This window comes from Hypanus sabinus, chromosome 10 (genome assembly GCF_030144855.1).
Source record: "Hypanus sabinus isolate sHypSab1 chromosome 10, sHypSab1.hap1, whole genome shotgun sequence".
Classification (NCBI taxonomy): domain Eukaryota; kingdom Metazoa; phylum Chordata; class Chondrichthyes; order Myliobatiformes; family Dasyatidae; genus Hypanus; species Hypanus sabinus.
This window is the reverse complement of record NC_082715.1, coordinates 156,148,409-156,166,924: the sequence shown is the minus strand read 5'-3', so window position 1 is coordinate 156,166,924 and position 18,516 is coordinate 156,148,409. Positions and strand designations below refer to the sequence as shown.

The 18,516-nt window shown below is 44.0% G+C and overlaps 1 protein-coding gene across 1 annotated transcript in view; it reads left to right on the top strand.

Moving 5' to 3' along the window:
* The window catches only part of LOC132401380 (glutathione hydrolase 1 proenzyme-like), a 360,589-nt gene that overhangs the window by 156,798 nt on the left and 185,275 nt on the right, over nt 1–18,516 (top strand). Inside the window, exon 2 of the mRNA XM_059983505.1 lies at nt 13,200–13,364. Coding sequence (XP_059839488.1) covers nt 13,201–13,364 — 164 coding nt within the window. The 5' untranslated portion in view covers nt 13,200. The remainder of the gene's footprint in view (nt 1–13,199; nt 13,365–18,516) is intronic.

The window sequence follows — 18,516 nt, the reverse complement described above, 5'->3', positions numbered from 1 at the left end:
TAAAAAGGACACAACTTTAAACAGCAGGCAGTGTCGTTTTGCGGGCAATGGAGTGAGCCAGGAGCAGAGTGAAGGCTTAAGGGCTTGGGCTCAACGGGCTTAGGCGGAAACGGGCGAGGCATGGTAGGTTTAGGTTTCAGTTTTTCCTGTTATTTGAGGAAACGGGAGGTATGAGTGAAAGGACAGCTTGTTGATCTTGGTGTCGGATGTGGGAGGTCCTGAAGTCTCCTAGCCTCCCGGACATCCATATCTGCGCCAGTTGCGCCGAGCTGCAGCTCCTGAGGGACCGAGTCAGGGAACTGGAGCTGCAGCTCGATGACCTTCATCTGGTCAGGGAGAGTGAGGAGGTGACAGAGAGGAGTTACAGGCAGGTGGTCACACCGGGGCCACGGGAGGCAGACAGGGGGTCACAGTTAGGAGGGGGAAGAGGAAGAATCAGGTACTAGAGAATACCCCAGTGGCTGTACCCCTTGACAATAAGTACTCCTGTTTGAGTACTCTTGGGTGGGGGGGGGGACAGCCTACCTGGGGAAGCAACAGTGGCCATGCCTCCAGCACAGAGTCCGGCCCTGTAGCTCAGAAGGGTAGGGAAAGGAAGAGGAAGGCAGTAGTAATAGAGGACTCAATAGTCAGGGGGTCAGACAGGTGATTCTGTGGACGCAGTCAGGAGACCCGGATGGTAGTTTGTCTCCCTGGTGCCAGGGTTCAAGATATCCTGAAGTGGGAGGGTGAGGAGCCAGAGGTCGTGGTACATATAGGTTCCAATGACACAGGTAGGAAAAGGAAAGAGGTCCTGAAAAGAGAATATAGGGAGTTAGGAAGACAGTTGAGAAGAAGGACCGCAAAGGTAGTAATCTCGGGATTACTGCCTGTGCCACATGACAGTGAGAGTAGGAATAGAATGAGGTGGAGGATAAATGTGTGGCTGAGGGATTGGATGAGGGGGCAGGGATTCAAGTTTCTGGATCATTGTGACCTCTTTTGGAGCAGGTGTGACCTGCACAAAAACGACGGGTTGCGCTTGAATCCTTGGGGGACCAATATCCTGGCGGGGAGATTTGCTAAGGCTGCAGGGGAGACTTTAAACTGGAATGGATGGGTAGTGGGAATCAATTTGAAGAGTCTAGGAGAGAGGAGGTTAGTTCACAAATAGAGAAAGCTTGTAGACAGTGTGTGAGGGAGGATAGGCAGGTGATAGAGAAGGGGAGCGCTCAGACCAAAGATGTAGGGCAGATGGAAGAAAAAGATAATAAAGTTGATCGCATTGTTAGGGATAAACAGAGAGGAAGAGGTGGAGAGATTCTTAAATGCATCTATTTTAATGCGAGGAGCATTGTAAGCAAGGTGGATGAGCTTAGAGCATGGATTGATACCTGGAAATATGACGTTGTAGCTATTAGTGAAACATGGTTGCAAGAGGTGTGTGATTGGCAACTAAATATTCCTGGATTTTGTTGCTTCAGGTGTGATGGAATCGGAGGGGCAAGAGGAGGAAGTGTAACATTGCTTGTCAGAGATTAGCAGGCTCATCTAGGGAGACTATTTGGGTGGAATTGGGGAATAGGAAAGGTGTAGTAACACTTATAGGGGTGTATTATAGACCACCTAATAGGGAACAAGAATTGAAGATTATAGATATTTGTAGTGTTACAGATTCAAGCAACAATAAATATATGAGTGAGGCAGGGGTTTTTATAACAAATAGAACATTTATTAAACACTGAAAAACAAACCCCCAAAAGTAAACAAACCACTCATGTAACCGGAAATCAGCTGCTGTGCGGCAGCTTAAACAGTTCTTAAAGCGATGTTGCAAAAACAGTTCTTCAAAGTTGTATTGCAAAAGTTCAAAATGCTTTCAGTCCATTTAAGGGAGAGACTTTTTAAGATGATTTAAATTCTCTTTCACGTCGTCTTGTCGCGATTCCAAATCGAACTTTTGCCACGAAGAATTTTACAAAGATGAAATGTAACGGCTTAAAGGCACTGACCTTTCCTTTACAAAACTGTTCCCAATCCTTTCTGCTATTCACAGGGATTAACACGGGCACAGTCAATGAATTCCTTCCGAATGAGGATCAAACAAGGTCGAACCTGTTTCACCGTCGAAATTGACTTTCCACGATCTTTTAGCTCCTGAACTCCGATCGTCACTCTCCACTGATTCTCAACTAGCAGTATTATAAAGAAACTTGGCAATGATCTTTTAAACTTTAGGCATTAAATCAAACTCAATTTTTCAACCAAACTGCATCATAACCTTAAATCATGCAGTGGCATGTAGTCAACATGGCAAATCTGCCACGAACTGCCCCTCCTCACAGGGAGGGGTCCTCCTTTTATACCCTATAAAAAAAACCTGTCACATGACCTCTACTGGCAGGAAAATGATGTCACTCCACCATCACAAGACCATTACCTCAAGTCCAGTATAGCTTCAACACCTGACATGTGACAAGTACACCACTGTCACGTGTCATGGGTACGTAACAGTAGTAAGCACAAGGTTGTGATTGTGGGAGATTTTAATTTTCCACACATAGACTGGGAAGCCCATTCTGTAAAAGGGCTGGATGGCTTGGAGTTTGTAAAATGTGTGCAGGATAGTTTTTTGCAGCAATACATAGAGGTAGCAACTAGAGAAGGGGCAGTGTTGGATCTCCTGTTAGGGAATGACATAGCTCAGGTGACGGACGTATGTGTTGAGGAGCACTTCAGGTCCAGTGATCACAATGCCATTAGTTTCAACATAATTATGGAGAAGGATAGGACTGGATCCAGGGTTGCGATTTTTGATTGGAGAAAGGCTAACTTTGAGGAGATGCAAAAGGACTTAGAAGGAGTGGATTGGGACAATTTGTTTTATGGGAAGGATGTAATAGAGAAATGGAGGTCATATAAAGGTGAAATTTTGAGGGTACAGAATCTTTATGTTCCTGTTAGGTTGAAAGGAAACATTAAAAGTTTGAGAGAGTCATGGTTTTCAAGGGATATTGGAAACTTGGTTCGGAAAAAGAGAGATATCTACAATAAATATAGGTAGCATGGAGTAAATGAGGTGCTCAAGGAATATAAAGAATGTAAAAAGAATCTTAAGAAAGAAATTAGAAAAGCTAGAAGAAGATACAAGGTTGCTTTGGCAAGTAAGGTGAAAATAAATCCAAAGGGTTTCTACAGTTATATTAATAGCAAAAGGATAGTGAGGGATAAACTTGGTCCCTTAGAGAATCAGAGTGGACAGCTATGTGCGGAGTCAAAAGAGATGGGGGAGATTTTGAACAATTTCTTTTCTTCGGTATTCACTAAAGAGAAGGATATTGAATTGTGTAAGGTAAGGGAAACAATTAGGGAAGTTATGGAAACTATGACGATTAAAGCGGAGGAAGTACTGGCACTTTTAAAGAAAATAAATGTGGATAAATCTCCGGATCCTGACAAGATATTCCCTAGGACCTTGAGAGAAGTTGGTGTAGAAATAGTAGGGGTTCTGACAGAAATATTTCAAATGTCATTAGAAATGGGGATGGTGCCGGAAGATTGGCGTATTGCTCATGTGGTTCCATTGTTTAAAAAGGGTTCTAAGAGTAAACCTAGCAATTATAGGCCTGTCAGTTTGACGTCAGTGGTGAGTAAATTAATGGAAAGTATTCTTAGAGATGGTATATTTAATTATCTGGATAGACAGGGTCTGATTAGGAATAGTCAGCATGGATTTGTGCATGGAAGTTCATGATTTACAAATCTTACTGAATTTTTTGAAGAGGTTGCGAGGAAAGTTGATGAGGGTAAAGCAGTGGCTATTGTCTATATGGACTTCAGTAAGGCCTTTGACAAGGTTCTGCATGGAAGGTTAGTTAGGAAGGTTCAATCGTTAGGTATTAATATTGAAGTAGTAAAATGGATTCAACAGTGTCTAGATGGGAGATGTCAGAGAGTAGTGCTGGATAACTGTTTGTCAGGTTGGAGGCCGGTGACTAGTGGTATGCCTCCGGGATCTGTATTAGGTCTAATGTTGTTTGTCATATACATTAATGATCTGGATGATGGGGTGGTAAATTGGATTAGTAAGTATGCAGATGATACTAAGATAGGCGGTGTTGTGGAAAATGAAGTAGGTTTTCAAAGCTTGCAGAGAGATTTAGGCCAGTTAGAAGAGTGGGCTGACCGATGGGAGATGGAGTTTAATGCTGATAAGTGTGAGGTGCTACATTTTGGTAGGAATAATCCAAGTAGGACATACATCCTAAGTGGTAGGGCATTGAAGAATGCAGTAGAACAGAGTGATCTAGGAATAATGGTGCATAGTTCCCTGAAGGTGGAATCTCATGTGGATAGGGTGGTGAAGAAAGCTTTTGGTATGCTGGCCTTTATAAATCAGAGCATTGAGTACCGGAGTTGGGATGTAATGTTGAAATTGTACAAGGGATTGCTAAGGCCGAATTTGGAGTATTGTGTGCAGTTTTGGTCACCAAGATATAGGAAAGATATCAACAAAATAGAGAGAGTACAGAGAAGATTTACTAGAATGTTACCTGGGTTTCAGCACCTTAGTTACAAGGAAAGGCTGAACAAGTCACATCTTTATTCTTTGGAACATAGGTTGAGGGGGGACTGGATAGAGGTATTTAAAATAATGAGGGGGACAGATCAAGTTGACGTGGATAGGCTTTTTCCAATGAGAGTAGGGGAGATTCAAACAAGAGGATGTCATTTGAGAGTTAAGGGGCAAAAGTTTAAGGGTAGCATGACGGGGAATTTCTTTACTCAGCTGTGTGGAATGAGCTTCCAGTAGAAGTGGTAGAGGCAGGTTCGGTATTGTCATTTAAAGTAAAATTGGATAGGTATATGGACAGGAAAGGAATGGAGGGTTATGGGCTGAGTGCAGGTCGGTGGGACTACGTGAGAGTAAGCGTCGGCACAGACGAGTAGGACCGAGATGGCCTGTTTCTGGGCTGTAATTGTTATATGGTTATATGGCAGGTGGCAGAAGATTGTGTTGGAGAACACTTTGCATGTAGTGACCACAATGCCATGACTTTCAAAGTAAGTATGCAAAAAGATAGATTAGGTCTGCCGGTTGAGATTTGAAATTGGAGAAAGGCCACTTTTGATGGTATCTGAAGTGACCTGGCAAGTGTGGGCTGGGATGGGCTGTTTCCTGGCAAAGGTGAATTTGATAAGTGGCAGGCCTTCAAATGTGAAATGTTGAGGGTGCAAGCCTTGTCTGTGCCTGTTGGAATAAAAGGTAAAAAGACCTTGGTTTTCAAAAGACATTGAGGCCTGGTTAAAAGATAATAGGAGGTGCGTCCAGCTAGGAACAACTGAGGTGCTTATCAAATGCAAGAGAACACTTAAGAAATCAGGAGGCTAAAAGAAGGCATGAGGTTGCTGTAGCAGACAAGGTGAAGGAATTCTACAGATATGTTAAGACCATAAGACAGAAGTGAAATTGGCCATTTGGCCCATCGGCTGCTCCCTCATTTCATCATGGCTGATCCAATTTTCCTCTCAACCCCAGTCTCTTGCCTTCTTCACCCCCCCCCCCATATACGTCATGCCTCGACCAATCGAGAATCTATCACCCCCTGCCTTAAATATACATAAAGACTTGGCCTCCACAGCTGCCTATGGTTAAGAATTCCACAGACTCACCACTCTCTGACAAAAGAAATTCCTCTACACCTCCATTCTAAAAAGACTCCCTCCATTCTGAGGTGGCGTCCTCTGGTCTTAGACTCTCTCATCATAGGAAATGTCCTCTCCACATCTGCTCTATCAAGCCCTTTCACCATTCAATAATCGAGGTCATCCCTCATTCTAGTGAATACAGGCCTAGAGCCATCAGACACTCTTCATATGACAAGCCATTCAATCCTGTTACCATTCTCATGAACCTCCTTTCAACCCTGTCCAGTTTCAGCACGTACTTTCTAAGATAATGGGCCCAAAGCTGCTCACAATGCAAGTGAAGGCTCGCCAGGGTTTTATAAAGTCCCCACATTACACTCTTGCTTTTATATCTAGTCATCTTGAATCAATGCCTCCGTCACATTTGCCTTCCTCAACCTGTAATTTAATCTTTAGGGAATCCCGCACAATGACTCCCAAGGTTTTTGTATTTTCTCTCCATTTAGATAATAGTCGACCCTTTCATTTCTTCCACCAAAGTTCATGAACAAACACCTCCTGACACTGTTTTCCATCTGTCCTTCTGAAGCCTCTCTACTTCCTCAAAACTACCTGCCCCTCCACTTATCTTCATATCCTCTGCAAACTTTGCAACAAAGCCTTCAATTCCATCATCCAAATCATTGATTTATAACACAAAAAGAATCGGTCCCAACACAGAATTGAATTGACTTTATTACTTACATCCTTCATATACTTTCTGTCATGGCTAAATGTGAAATGTGCAATTTATAGTAATTTGTAATAAATAGTGTGCATAATAGTCTATATAACAGAGAAATACAATTGTGTCAGTGTGAGTTAATCAGTCTGATGGCCTGGTGGAAGAAGCTGTCCCGGAGCCTGGTGGTCCAGGCTTTTATGCTGCGGTACTGTTTCCCAGATGGTAGCAGCTGGAATAGATTGCGGTTGGGGTGTATCCAGGAAGTTGTCTTAAATCAATGTGTAGACAGTCCAATGAGAGGAGGGGCTGTACTGGACTTGATGTTGGGTAATGAGCCTGACCTTCTAATAACCACAACTCCTGAACTTTCAGGATAGCTACAGATAAGGATAGGTGTGGTCCTTGCGGGGGAGTTTTAAATTGGAGTAGGGCAAACTAACTGAGAAGCATTAATTGTGAAGAGCTTGTCTCTGGCAAGTTCAGGAAGGAGAGGAATGGAAAGATAAGAGAACCTTGGATGTCTGGAGAGATGATGAATTTAGTCAAGAAGGAAAAGGAAAACTATGTAAAGTTCTGGAAGTTCAGATCAAAAGGAGCACATGAGGACTTTAGAGAAGCCAGAACAGAACTAAAGAAGGGAATTAGGAAAGCCAGGAGTGGCCATGAAAAGTCCTTGGCAAGTCGGATTGGAATCCCAAGACATTCTAATCAAGAACAAGAGGATAAGAAGGGAGAGGGTGGGACCACTCACGGATAAAAGCGCTGGGGGACACTTACTTGGATTCAGAGAATGGGAGTCAGGTACTTAATGAGAACCTTGTTTCAGTATTTACCAGGGAAAAGGATATGGAGGACCAGGAGATCAGTGCTGATGGTATAAATACATTTAGAGGTCAAGGAGGCGGAAGTGTTGAGCCTTCTATGGATTATTAGGGAGAATAAGCCCCCAGGGCCTGATGGGATTTACCCCAAGTTATTGAAGTGGGCAAGAGACAAGATTGCTGGGCCCTTGGTCAGTATCTTGGTGTCCTCTCTATCCATAGTCGAGGTCCCAGAAGAGTGGTGAGTGGTTAAAGTTGTACCTCTATTTTAGAACGGGACGAGGAAAAATCCTGGGAATCGTAGACCTGTGAGTCTCAATTCGGTTGTAAGGAAATGGCTGGAGAAACATCTTAGGGAGAGAATATATGAGCATTTGGAAACCCATGGCTTAATTAGACAGCATGGCTTTGTGCAGGGCAGGTTGTGCCATACCAACTCGATTGAGGTTGTGACGAGAGGTGATGAGAGCGCGAGGAGGGTAGGGCAGGGGATGTAGTCGACATGTATTTTAAAAAGGCGTTTGACATGGGAGTCGAATCCAGAATGCATGGGGTTCTCAGAGAATTGGCTGCTCGGATTCAGAACTGGCTTGCACATAAGAGGACGGAGGGCAGTGGTTGAAAGGACTTACGGTATTGGAGCTGGAGGTCTGTAATTAGTGACGTTGCACAGCAATATTGGCCTCTGCTGTCTGTGATGATGTCAAAACTGGGGGAGTTGTGGATAGTGAGGAAGACCGGCAAAAAACGCAACGTGATGTCGGCCAGTTGCAGGTGTGGGCAGAGAAATGGCAGATGGACTTCAATCCAGGTAAATCCAGTGTTGCACCTCAGTAGGGCAAGTGCAAGGAGACGGTACACTGTTAAGGGAAAGATCCTTAAAAGTGTTGCTGAGCAGAGAGATCTTGGGACCCTGGTTCATAGCTCCCCGAAAGGTCGATAAGAAGGCTTACGGGATGTTTGCTTTAGGAAGGGTGTCGAGGCTTTGGAGAGGTTCACCAGGACACTGCCTGGTTCAGAGGGCGTGCGCAATCACTGGATAAACTGGGGCGGTTTTCTCTGGCTGAGGGGAGATCTGATAGAGGTTTACTAGACTATGAGAGGCGTAAATAGAATGAACAGAGAGCACCTGTTTCCCAGGGTTGGAATGTCTAATACCAGAGGACATGCATTGAAGGTGAGGGTGTAGGTTCAAGGGGGATGTGAGGGGTAAGTTTTTTTCTCAGCGTTGTGGATGCCTGGTGTGGGGGTGGAGGCAAATTCATTAGAGGCTTTTCAGAGACGTTTGGATCGGCACATGGATGTGAGGAAGATGGAGGGACACGGTGTAGGTAGGAGGGACACGGTGTAGGTAGGAGGGACACGGTGTAGGTAGGAGGGATTCGTGTTTTGTTGTTTTGGATTTGCTTTTTTAGCTGTTTCAGCACTATGTTGTGGGCTGAATGGCCTGTTTCTGTGCCATACTCTTCTATGTAGATGGGCCGGAAGGCCAGTTTCTCTGCTGTACTTGTCCATGCGCTGATTGTGGAGGAGGCGTTGTTGCCAATGGGAAGTGACTGGAGTCTGCAAGTGAGGAAAACCAGGACCAAATTGCGCAAGAATGTATTGAGACCCAGGCCTTGGAGTTTATTGATTAGTTTTAAGGGGATGATGATATTGAATGCTGAGGTGTAGTCGATAAAGAACATCCTGATGTATGCATCTTTGCTGTCCAGATTTTCCTGGGTTGAGTGAAGAGCCAATGAGATGGCATCTACTGTGGACCTGTTCCTCCTGTCTTGGCCATTCCTCCCGACATGAGGAACAGGCAGGGCTGAGCGGGATCGAAAGGGAAAAAGAAACAGATGAGCAGGGGAGTGTTGACCATTCGTCAACGGAACTATGTTTCAAATTTACTACACAGCTTTTAATTAATCAAAGCTTGCACTTAATCATTTCTGCACAAACAGCAACGTAACTATGTTGACCCCAGGCTAACAACTAAGAACATGATTTCTAATTTTAGCCATGAAGATGGTAGAGTTTGTCACTGAAACGTCGGTTAAATTCAATACCCATATCCAGCCAGAACCCCGAGAAGAGTTTATTCTCAGATACACCGGGAAAGCTCTAGATCCTTTTTCATGAATTCTCTTTGTAGCACTACTCACTCAGACCACTTTTCCAACTTATTACACCGAAATAGGGGTTCTCCATTGGCCTGACAATCAATCCTTTCTTCTTCCAGACCCTGGCCTGGGGGCTCGTCCTCATGACAGTGAATCTTCAAAGTTATTGCTGCTTTGCACATGGAGCCTCAGTTTTAATACTCATTCAAATGTTGCACTTCAGTGCAGTCTATGGGTCTATGGGTCATCTGACTGACCATTGGACGTGTTCCAATCTATGGGTCTATGGGTCATCTGACTGACCATTGGACGTGGTCCAATCTATGTGTCTATGGGTCATCTGACTGATCATTGGACATGGTCCAATCTATGGGTCTATGGGTCATCTGACTGACCATTGGACATGGTCCAATCTATGTGTCTATGGGTCATCTGACTGACCATTGGACGTGGTCCAATCTATGTGTCTATGGGTCATCTGACTGACCATTGGACATGGTCCAATCTATGTGTCTATGGGTCATCTGACTGACCATTGGACGTGGTCCAATCTATGTGTCTATGGGTCATCTGACTGACCATTGGACGTGGTCCAATCTATGTGTCTATGGGTCATCTGACTGACCATTGGACATGGTCCAATCTATGTGTCTATGGGTCATCTGACTGACCATTGGACGTGGTCCAATCTATGTGTCTATGGGTCATCTGACTGACCATTGGACGTGGTCCAATCTATGGGTCTATGGGTCATCTGACTGACCATTGGACGTGGTCCAATCTATGGGTCTATGGGTCATCTGACTGACCATTGGACGTGGTCCAATCTATGGGTCATCTGACTGACCATTGGTCCAAGGGCTGCACAACTTTATTCCTCAGGTGACTTCTGTTCCCTTTGATTGTGGTTCAAACCAGTTCACTCAGTCACTCGGCTGAGATAACGAGATTACTTCTTTAAACATGCATTGTACACAATACACAGCTTATCTGTAAATTATCTCAGATTCAATAAAAATTCCTTGTGTCCACATTCCGTTGCTCTGATTAGATTATCCCAGAAGAAGGATCAATTCATCAACCAGTCCACAAGATGGAGGTTACAGAGCAGCATCACAAAATGGCAGTCTCCATACCCTTCGAGCACATGGCAAGAGCAAAGACAATCAGTTTGTCTGTTTCCATTGACCTTGAAACTCTTGAGTTTGACATTTTCTTCCATATTTTAATTTCTCCATGGCCAACAAGAACAGGGGGACAGGATAATTTTGCCAGTCTGAGGGACAGGAAGAGAGCTGCCTCGTGTCAATGACCTGGTTGTTAAATCCTTGTGACAAACAGTGCCCAAGGAAAGGGACATCAGTAGCTTGTGGAAAACCAGGCCAGGACACCAGGACAGAGGGAGGAACCCAGCCCTAGCATCACTGCTGCCAATCCAGACTGACTGTGTGTCGCTGAGACAGATCTGTGCAGACCAGGCCGTGACCTTGAGCAAGAGTGGCTGGGAAACGATCCCCGGTGAATTACGGGAGAGATACCAACCGGCTGGGAAACGATTCCCGGTGAATTACAGAAGAGATACCAACCGGCTGGGAAATGATCCCTGGTGAATTACGGGAGAGATAGAAACCGGCTGGGAAATGATCCCCGGTGAATTACGGGAGAGATACCAACTGGCTGGGAAACGATCCCTGGTGAATTACGGGAGAGATACCAACCAGCTGGGAAATGATCCCTGGTGAATTACGGGAGAGATACCAACCGGCTGGGAAACGATCCCCGGTGAATTACGGGAGAGATACCAACCGGCTGGGAAATGATCCCTGGTGAATTACAGAAGAGATACCAACCGGCTGGGAAATGATCCCCGGTGAATTACGGGAGAGATACCAACCGGCTGGGAAATGATCCCCGGTGAATTACAGGAGAGATACCAACCGGCTGGGAAATGATCCCCGGTGAATTACGGGAGAGATACCAACCGGCTGGGAAATGATCCCCGGTGCATTACGGAAGAGATATACCAGCTGTTGGTGACACTGTAGAATGGAGACGGTTTGGTGTATCTGTGTGGCAGTGGGCACTTCCTGCTGTGAAGCTTCGACTATATGAATTGTGAGTCAGACCACACTTGGAATATTGTGGAAGTGTGTACCAAGATGCACTGAAAAGCTGGTCTTTCACACTATTCACACAGATCCAGTCAGTGACTGAGGTGCAACAAGGAGAAAGAACAGCAAGGCAGAAGAAAGTGTAACAGCTCCAGAGAGAGTGCAATGCAGGCAGTCGATAGGTAGAAGGTCAGAACAAGATAGATTATGAGATTGTGGTGGTGAAAATTCTGCATTTGCCGCTCCTCTTAGATGTCTGCTAAAAGCCCTTTGTAGCACTTAGCTTACTGTCAGATCTGTTAACACTTCACTTCTGTAGGGTAATGCTCTGATAGGAACGGCAATTAGATTAGTTATCAACTGCAGCCGAGAGCTTCTGCTTCAAGCAAAAGCACAGACTTGGCATAGAATAAGATATAATCACCTCTCTGCATGACAAGCTGTCTATCTCTCCATTGTGAGGGTTGGCTCTCTGCGATCATCACAACAATAAAGGTTCCTGCTGCAAACTGAGCCCAAGGAGTCTCTGTGTCTTTATTTCAAGTAAAGTGTTAACTCTGCTACAACAGAGATCAAGAGTCCATTTTACCCTACAAGGGAACCAGTCCACAGCCTACACCATGTACACAGCTTTTGTATGAAAGCAGAACAAGGTAAAGAGTCCTTGAAGTGAGACCATCGGTGTGGAAACACCAGAAGTAGAATGGGTGTAATTTTCTGCTTTGTTCAAGACCCTGCTGGTTGAGTAACTGTTCTTGGACCTGGTGGTGCGAGTCCTGAGACTCTTGTACCTTCTTCCTGATGGCAGCAGCGAGAAAAGAGCACGGCCTGGGTGGTGAGGATCTCTGATGACGAATACTGCTTTTCTACGGCAGTGCTTCATGTAGATGTGCTCAATGGTTGGGAGGGCTTTACCTGGGATGTACTAGGCCGAATCCACTAGCTTGGTTCTATCAACTACTCTGCATGCTAGCGTAGTGTTTAGCACAACACTTGACAGTTGCAGCAATGAGGCTTCAGTTCCCTCCGCTGTCTGTATCTCGTCTCTGTGAGCGCATGGGTTTCCTGCCACAGTCCAAAGAAGGGTTAGTTGTTGTGAATTGTCCTGTCGTTAGGCTCATGTTAAACTGGGGGTTGCTGGGCAGTGTGGCTGGAACAGCAAAAAGAGCCCATTTTGCACTGAGTCTCAACAGATTAAAGAAATACAATTCCTTGCATGGTCCTGCCTCCTCTACCTCAGGGTAGGGAATCTTACAGGGGAGTAAGCGTTCTCTATCCCAGGATGGGTTTGTGTTATGTGGGTGAAAAACCCACACCAAATCTTTGTGAGGTGCGGAGAGTGAACACTTAGTTTCCTTGGCCAAGTCCTTAGATTGTGTGTAGATCAACGGGCAAGGTATCCATAGCCATTTGTAACCTCACCCCAAGTTGAGCTTCCCTCTGTTAAGAGGACCACCATCTCCCAGTCCTGAACAAAAACAAGAAGGCATACGTTACTCACTGCTACCGAGCGGCTTTGATGCCCACCAGAATGAAATGCTTTGAGAGTTGTGATTCACTCCATTCTCCCAAACAACCTTAGTCCATCAAGTCTGATCCACATGACTGACTGATCTTCCTTCTCAAGCCCATTCTTCCTCTCCTCCTCATTAACTCTGACACCCTTGCTAATAGACTCTGCTTTAAACAGACACGATGACTTGGCCTCCACAGCCACAATTGGCAATTCTTGCCAACAGCAAAGAGCAAACAACAAGAGGTTTCAGCTTCATACTCAGCTCTGACCTTCCCTTCTTACCTTCTGCAGCATGAAACGTGGAAAGATTGTAACCGCAGTAGCGGGGGCGTTGCTGCTGATTCTCATACTGTCACTAAGCCTGCACTTCAAGCAGAGGCCAAAGAAGCCATCGGTCCACTCCTATCTCAGAGCAGCTGTCGCCACAGATGCAGCAAAGTGCTCGCAGATTGGCAGGTAAGTCTCCACCAGGGCCTGTTGTGATTCTAACATCTGATGTTTACAGATTATATCATGGGAGCAGAGCCATACAACCCGGTCACACGTCATGGATAAAATGATCGGAGTAGGGAACACAATATAGTCACATGTCACTGATTATATTATTGGAGTAATGAACACAATTTGGTCACACGTCACTGAGTATATAATGGGAGTAGGGGACACAATCCGGTCACATGTCTCTGATTATAAAATGGGAGTAGGGAACACAATCCTGTCACACGTCACTGATTATATAATGGGAGTAGAGAACACAATCCTTCCACACGTCACTGATTATATAATGGGAGTAGGGAACACAATCCGGTCACTAGTCACTGATTACATAATGGGAGTAGTGAACACAATTCGGTCACACGTCACTGATTATATAATGGGAGTAGAGAACACAATCCTTCCACACGTCACTGATTATATAATGGGAGTAGAGAACACAATCCGGTCACTAGTCACTGATTACATAATGGGAGTAGTGAACACAATTCGGTCACACGTCACTGATTATATACTGGGAGTAGTGAGCACAATCCGGTAACATGTCTCTGATTATATAATTGGAGTAGTGAACACAGTTTGCTCACACATCACTGATTATATAAAGTGAGTATTGAACACAATCCGGTCACATGTCACTGATTATATAATGGGAGTAGAGAACACAATCCGGTCACCTGTCACTGATTATATAATGGGAGTAGTGAACACAATCCGGTCACACGTCACTGATTATATAATGGGAGTAGAGAACACAATCCTTTCAGACGTGACTGATTATATAATGGGAGTAGGGAACACAATCCTGTCACATGTCACTGATTATATAATGGGAGTAGCGAACACATTCCGGTCACACATCACTGATTATATAATTGGAGTAGTGAACACATTCCAGTCACATGTCACGGATTATATAATGGGAGTAGAGAACACAATCGGGTCACACATCACTGATTATATAATTGGAGTAGTCAACACAATCCGGTCACATGTCACTGATTATATAATGGGAGTAGTGAACACAATCCGGTCACACGTCACTGATTATATAATGGGAGTAGGGAACACAATCCGGTCACACGTCACTGATTATATAATGGGAGTAGAGAACACAATCCGGTCACATGTCACTGATTATATAATGGGAGTAGAGAACACAATCCGGTCACACGTCACTGATTACATAATGGGAGCAGTGAACACAATCCGGTCACACGTCACTGATTATATACTGGGAGTAGTGAGCACAATCCGGTCACATGTCTCTGATTATATAATTGGAGTAGTGAACACAGTTTGCTCACACATCACTGATTATATAAAGCGAGTATTGAACACAATCCGGTCACATGTCACAGATTATATAATGGGAGTAGTGAACACAATTTGGTCACACGTCACTGATTATATAATGGGAGTAGTGCACACAATGCGGCCACACTTCACGAATTATATAATGTGAGTAGGGAACACAATCCAGCCACACATCACTGATTATATAATTGGAGTAGTCAACACAATCCGGTCACACGTCACGGATTATATAATGGGAGTAGAGAACACAATCCGGTCATACGTCACTGATCATATAATGGGAGTAGAGAACACAATCCGGTCACATGTCACTGATTATATAATGGGAGTAGCGAACACATTCCGGTCACACATCACTGATTATATAATTGGAGTAGTAAACACATTCCAGTCACACATCATTGATTATAGAATTGGAGTAGTGAACACATTCCGGTCAGATGTCACTGATTATATAACGGGAGTAGTGAAAACAATCCGGTCACAGGTCACTGATTATGTAATGGGTGTAGGGAACACAATCCAGCCACACGTCATTGATTATATAATGGGAGTAGGGAACACAATCCAGCCACACGTCACTGATTATATAATGGGAGCAGGGAACACAATCCGGTCACATGTCACTGATTATATAATGGGAGTAGAGAACACAATCCGGTCACACGTCACTGATTACATAATGGGAGCAGTGAAAACAATCCGGTTACACGTCACTGATTATATAATGAGAGTAGTGAACACAATCCGGTCACATGTCACTGATTATATAATGGGAGTAGAGAACGCAATCCGGTCACACGTCACTGATTATATAATGGGGGTAGTGAACACAATCCGGTCACACGTCACTGATTATATACTGGGAGTAGTGAGCACAATCCGGTCACATGTCTCTGATTATATAATTGGAGTAGTGAACACAGTTTTCTCACACGTCACTGATTATATAAAGCGAGTATTGAACACAATCCGGTCACATGCCACTGATTATATAATGGGAGTGGCGAACACAATCCGGCAACACTTCACGGATTATATAATGTGAGTAGGGAACACAATCCAGCCACACGTCACTGATTATATAATGGGAGTAGTGAACACAATCCGATCACATGTCACTGATTATATAACGGGAGTAGGGAACACAATCCGTTCACAGGTCACTGATTATATAATGGGAGTAGTGAACACATTCCGGTCACACATCACTGATTATATAATTGGAGTAGTGAACACATTCCAGTCACAGGTCACTGATTATATAATGGGAGTAGTGAACACATTCCGGTCACACATCATTGATTATATAATTGGAGTAGTGAACACATTCCAGTCAGATGTCACTGATGATTTAATGGGAGTAGGGAACACAATCAGGCCACACGTCACTGATTATATATTGGGAGTAGGGAACACAATCCGATCACATGTCACTGATTATATACTGGGAGTAGTGAGCACAATCCGGTCACATGTCTCTGATTATATAATTGGAGTAGTGAACACAGTTTGCTCACACATCACTGATTATATAAAGCGAGTATTGAACTCAATCCGGTCACATGTCACTGATAATATAATGGGAGTGGTGAACACAATCCGGCAACACTTCACGGATTATATAATGGGAGTAGTGCACACAATGCGGTCACACGTCACTGATTATATAATGGGAGTAGGGAACACAATCCGGTCAAACGTCACTAATTATATAATGGGAGTAGGGAACACAATCCTGTCACACGTCACTGATTATATAATGGGAGTAGGGAACACAATCTGTTCACAGGTCACTGATTATATAATGGGAGTAGAGAACACATTCCGGTCACTCATCACTGATTATATAATGGGAGTAGGGAACACAATCCGGTCAAACGTCACTAATTATAAAATGGGAGTAGGGAACACAATCCTGTCACACGTCACTGATTATATAATGGGAGTAGTGAACACAATCCGATCACATGTCACTGATTATATAAAGGGAGTAGTGAAAACAATCCGGTTACACGTCACTGATTATATAATGGGAGTAGTGAACACAATCCGGTCACATGTCACTGATTATATAATGGGAGTAGAGAACACAATCCGGTCACACGTCACTGATTACATAATGGGAGCAGTGAACACAATCCGGTCACACGTCACTGATTATATACTGGGAGTAGTGAGCACAATCCGGTCACATGTCTCTGATTATATAATTGGAGTAGTGAACACAGTTTGCTCACACATCACTGATTATATAAAGCGAGTATTGAACACAATCCGGTCACATGTCACTGATTATATAATGGGAGTAGAGAACACAATCCGGTCACCTGTCACGGATTATATAATGGGAGTAGTGCACACAATGCGGCCACACTTCACGGATTATATAATGTGAGGAGGGAACACAATCCAGCCACACGTCACTGATTATATAATGGGAGTAGTGAACACAATCCGATCACATGTCACTGATTATATAATGGGAGTAGGGGACACAATCCGGTCACACGTCACTGATTATATAATGGGAGTAGGGAACACAATCCGTTCACAGGTCACTGATTATATAATGGGAGTAGGGACCACAATCCGTTCACAAGTCACTGATTATATAATGGGAGTAGTGAACACATTCCGGTCACACATCACTGATTATATAATTGGAGTAGTGAACACATTCCAGTCACACATCATTGATTATATAATTGGAGTAGTGAACACATTCCAGTCAGATGTCACTGATTATATAATGGGAGTAGGGAACACAATCAGGCCACACGTCACTGATTATATATTGGGAGTAGGGAACACAATCCGATCACACGTCACTGATTATATACTGGGAGTAGTGAGCACAATCCGGTCACATGTCTCTGATTATATAATTGTAGTGAACACAGTTTGCTCACACATCACTGATTATATAAAGCGAGTATTGAACTCAATCCGGTCACATGTCACTGATTATATAATGGGAGTAGTGCACACAATCCGGTCACAGGTCACTAATTATATAATGGGAGTAGTGAACACAATCCAGTCACACGTCACTGATTATATAATGGGAGTAGGGAACACAATCCGGTCACACATCACTGATTATATAATGGGAGTAGTGAACACAGTTTGGTCACACATCACTGATTGTATAATGCGAGCAGGGAACACAATCCTGTCACACATTACTGATTATATAATGGGAGTATAGAACACAATCCGGTCACACTTTACTGATTATATAATGGCAGTATTGAACACTATCCCGTCACATGTCACTGCTTATATTATTGGAGTAATGAACACAATTTGGTCACACGTCACTGATTATATAATGGGAGTAGGGAACACAATCCGGTCACATGTCTCTGATTATATAATGGGAGTAGGGAACACAATCCGGTCACATGTCTCTGATTATATAATGGGAGTAGGGAACACAATCGGTCACATGTCTCTGATTATAGAATGGGAGTGGTGAACACAATCCAGCAACACGTCACTGATTTGATAATGGGAGTGGTGAACACAATCCGGTCACACGTCACTGATTATATAATGGGAGTAGGGAACACAATCCGATCACACGTCACTGATTATATAGTGGAAGTAGGGAACACAACCCGGTCAGACGTCACTGATTATATATCGGGTTTAGTTAACACAATCCGGTCTGATGTCACTGATTATATGTCGGGAGGAGTTAACACAATCCAGTCAGACGTCACTGATTATATAATGGGAGTAGTGAACACAATCCGGTCAGACGTCACTGATTATATAATGGGAGTAGGGA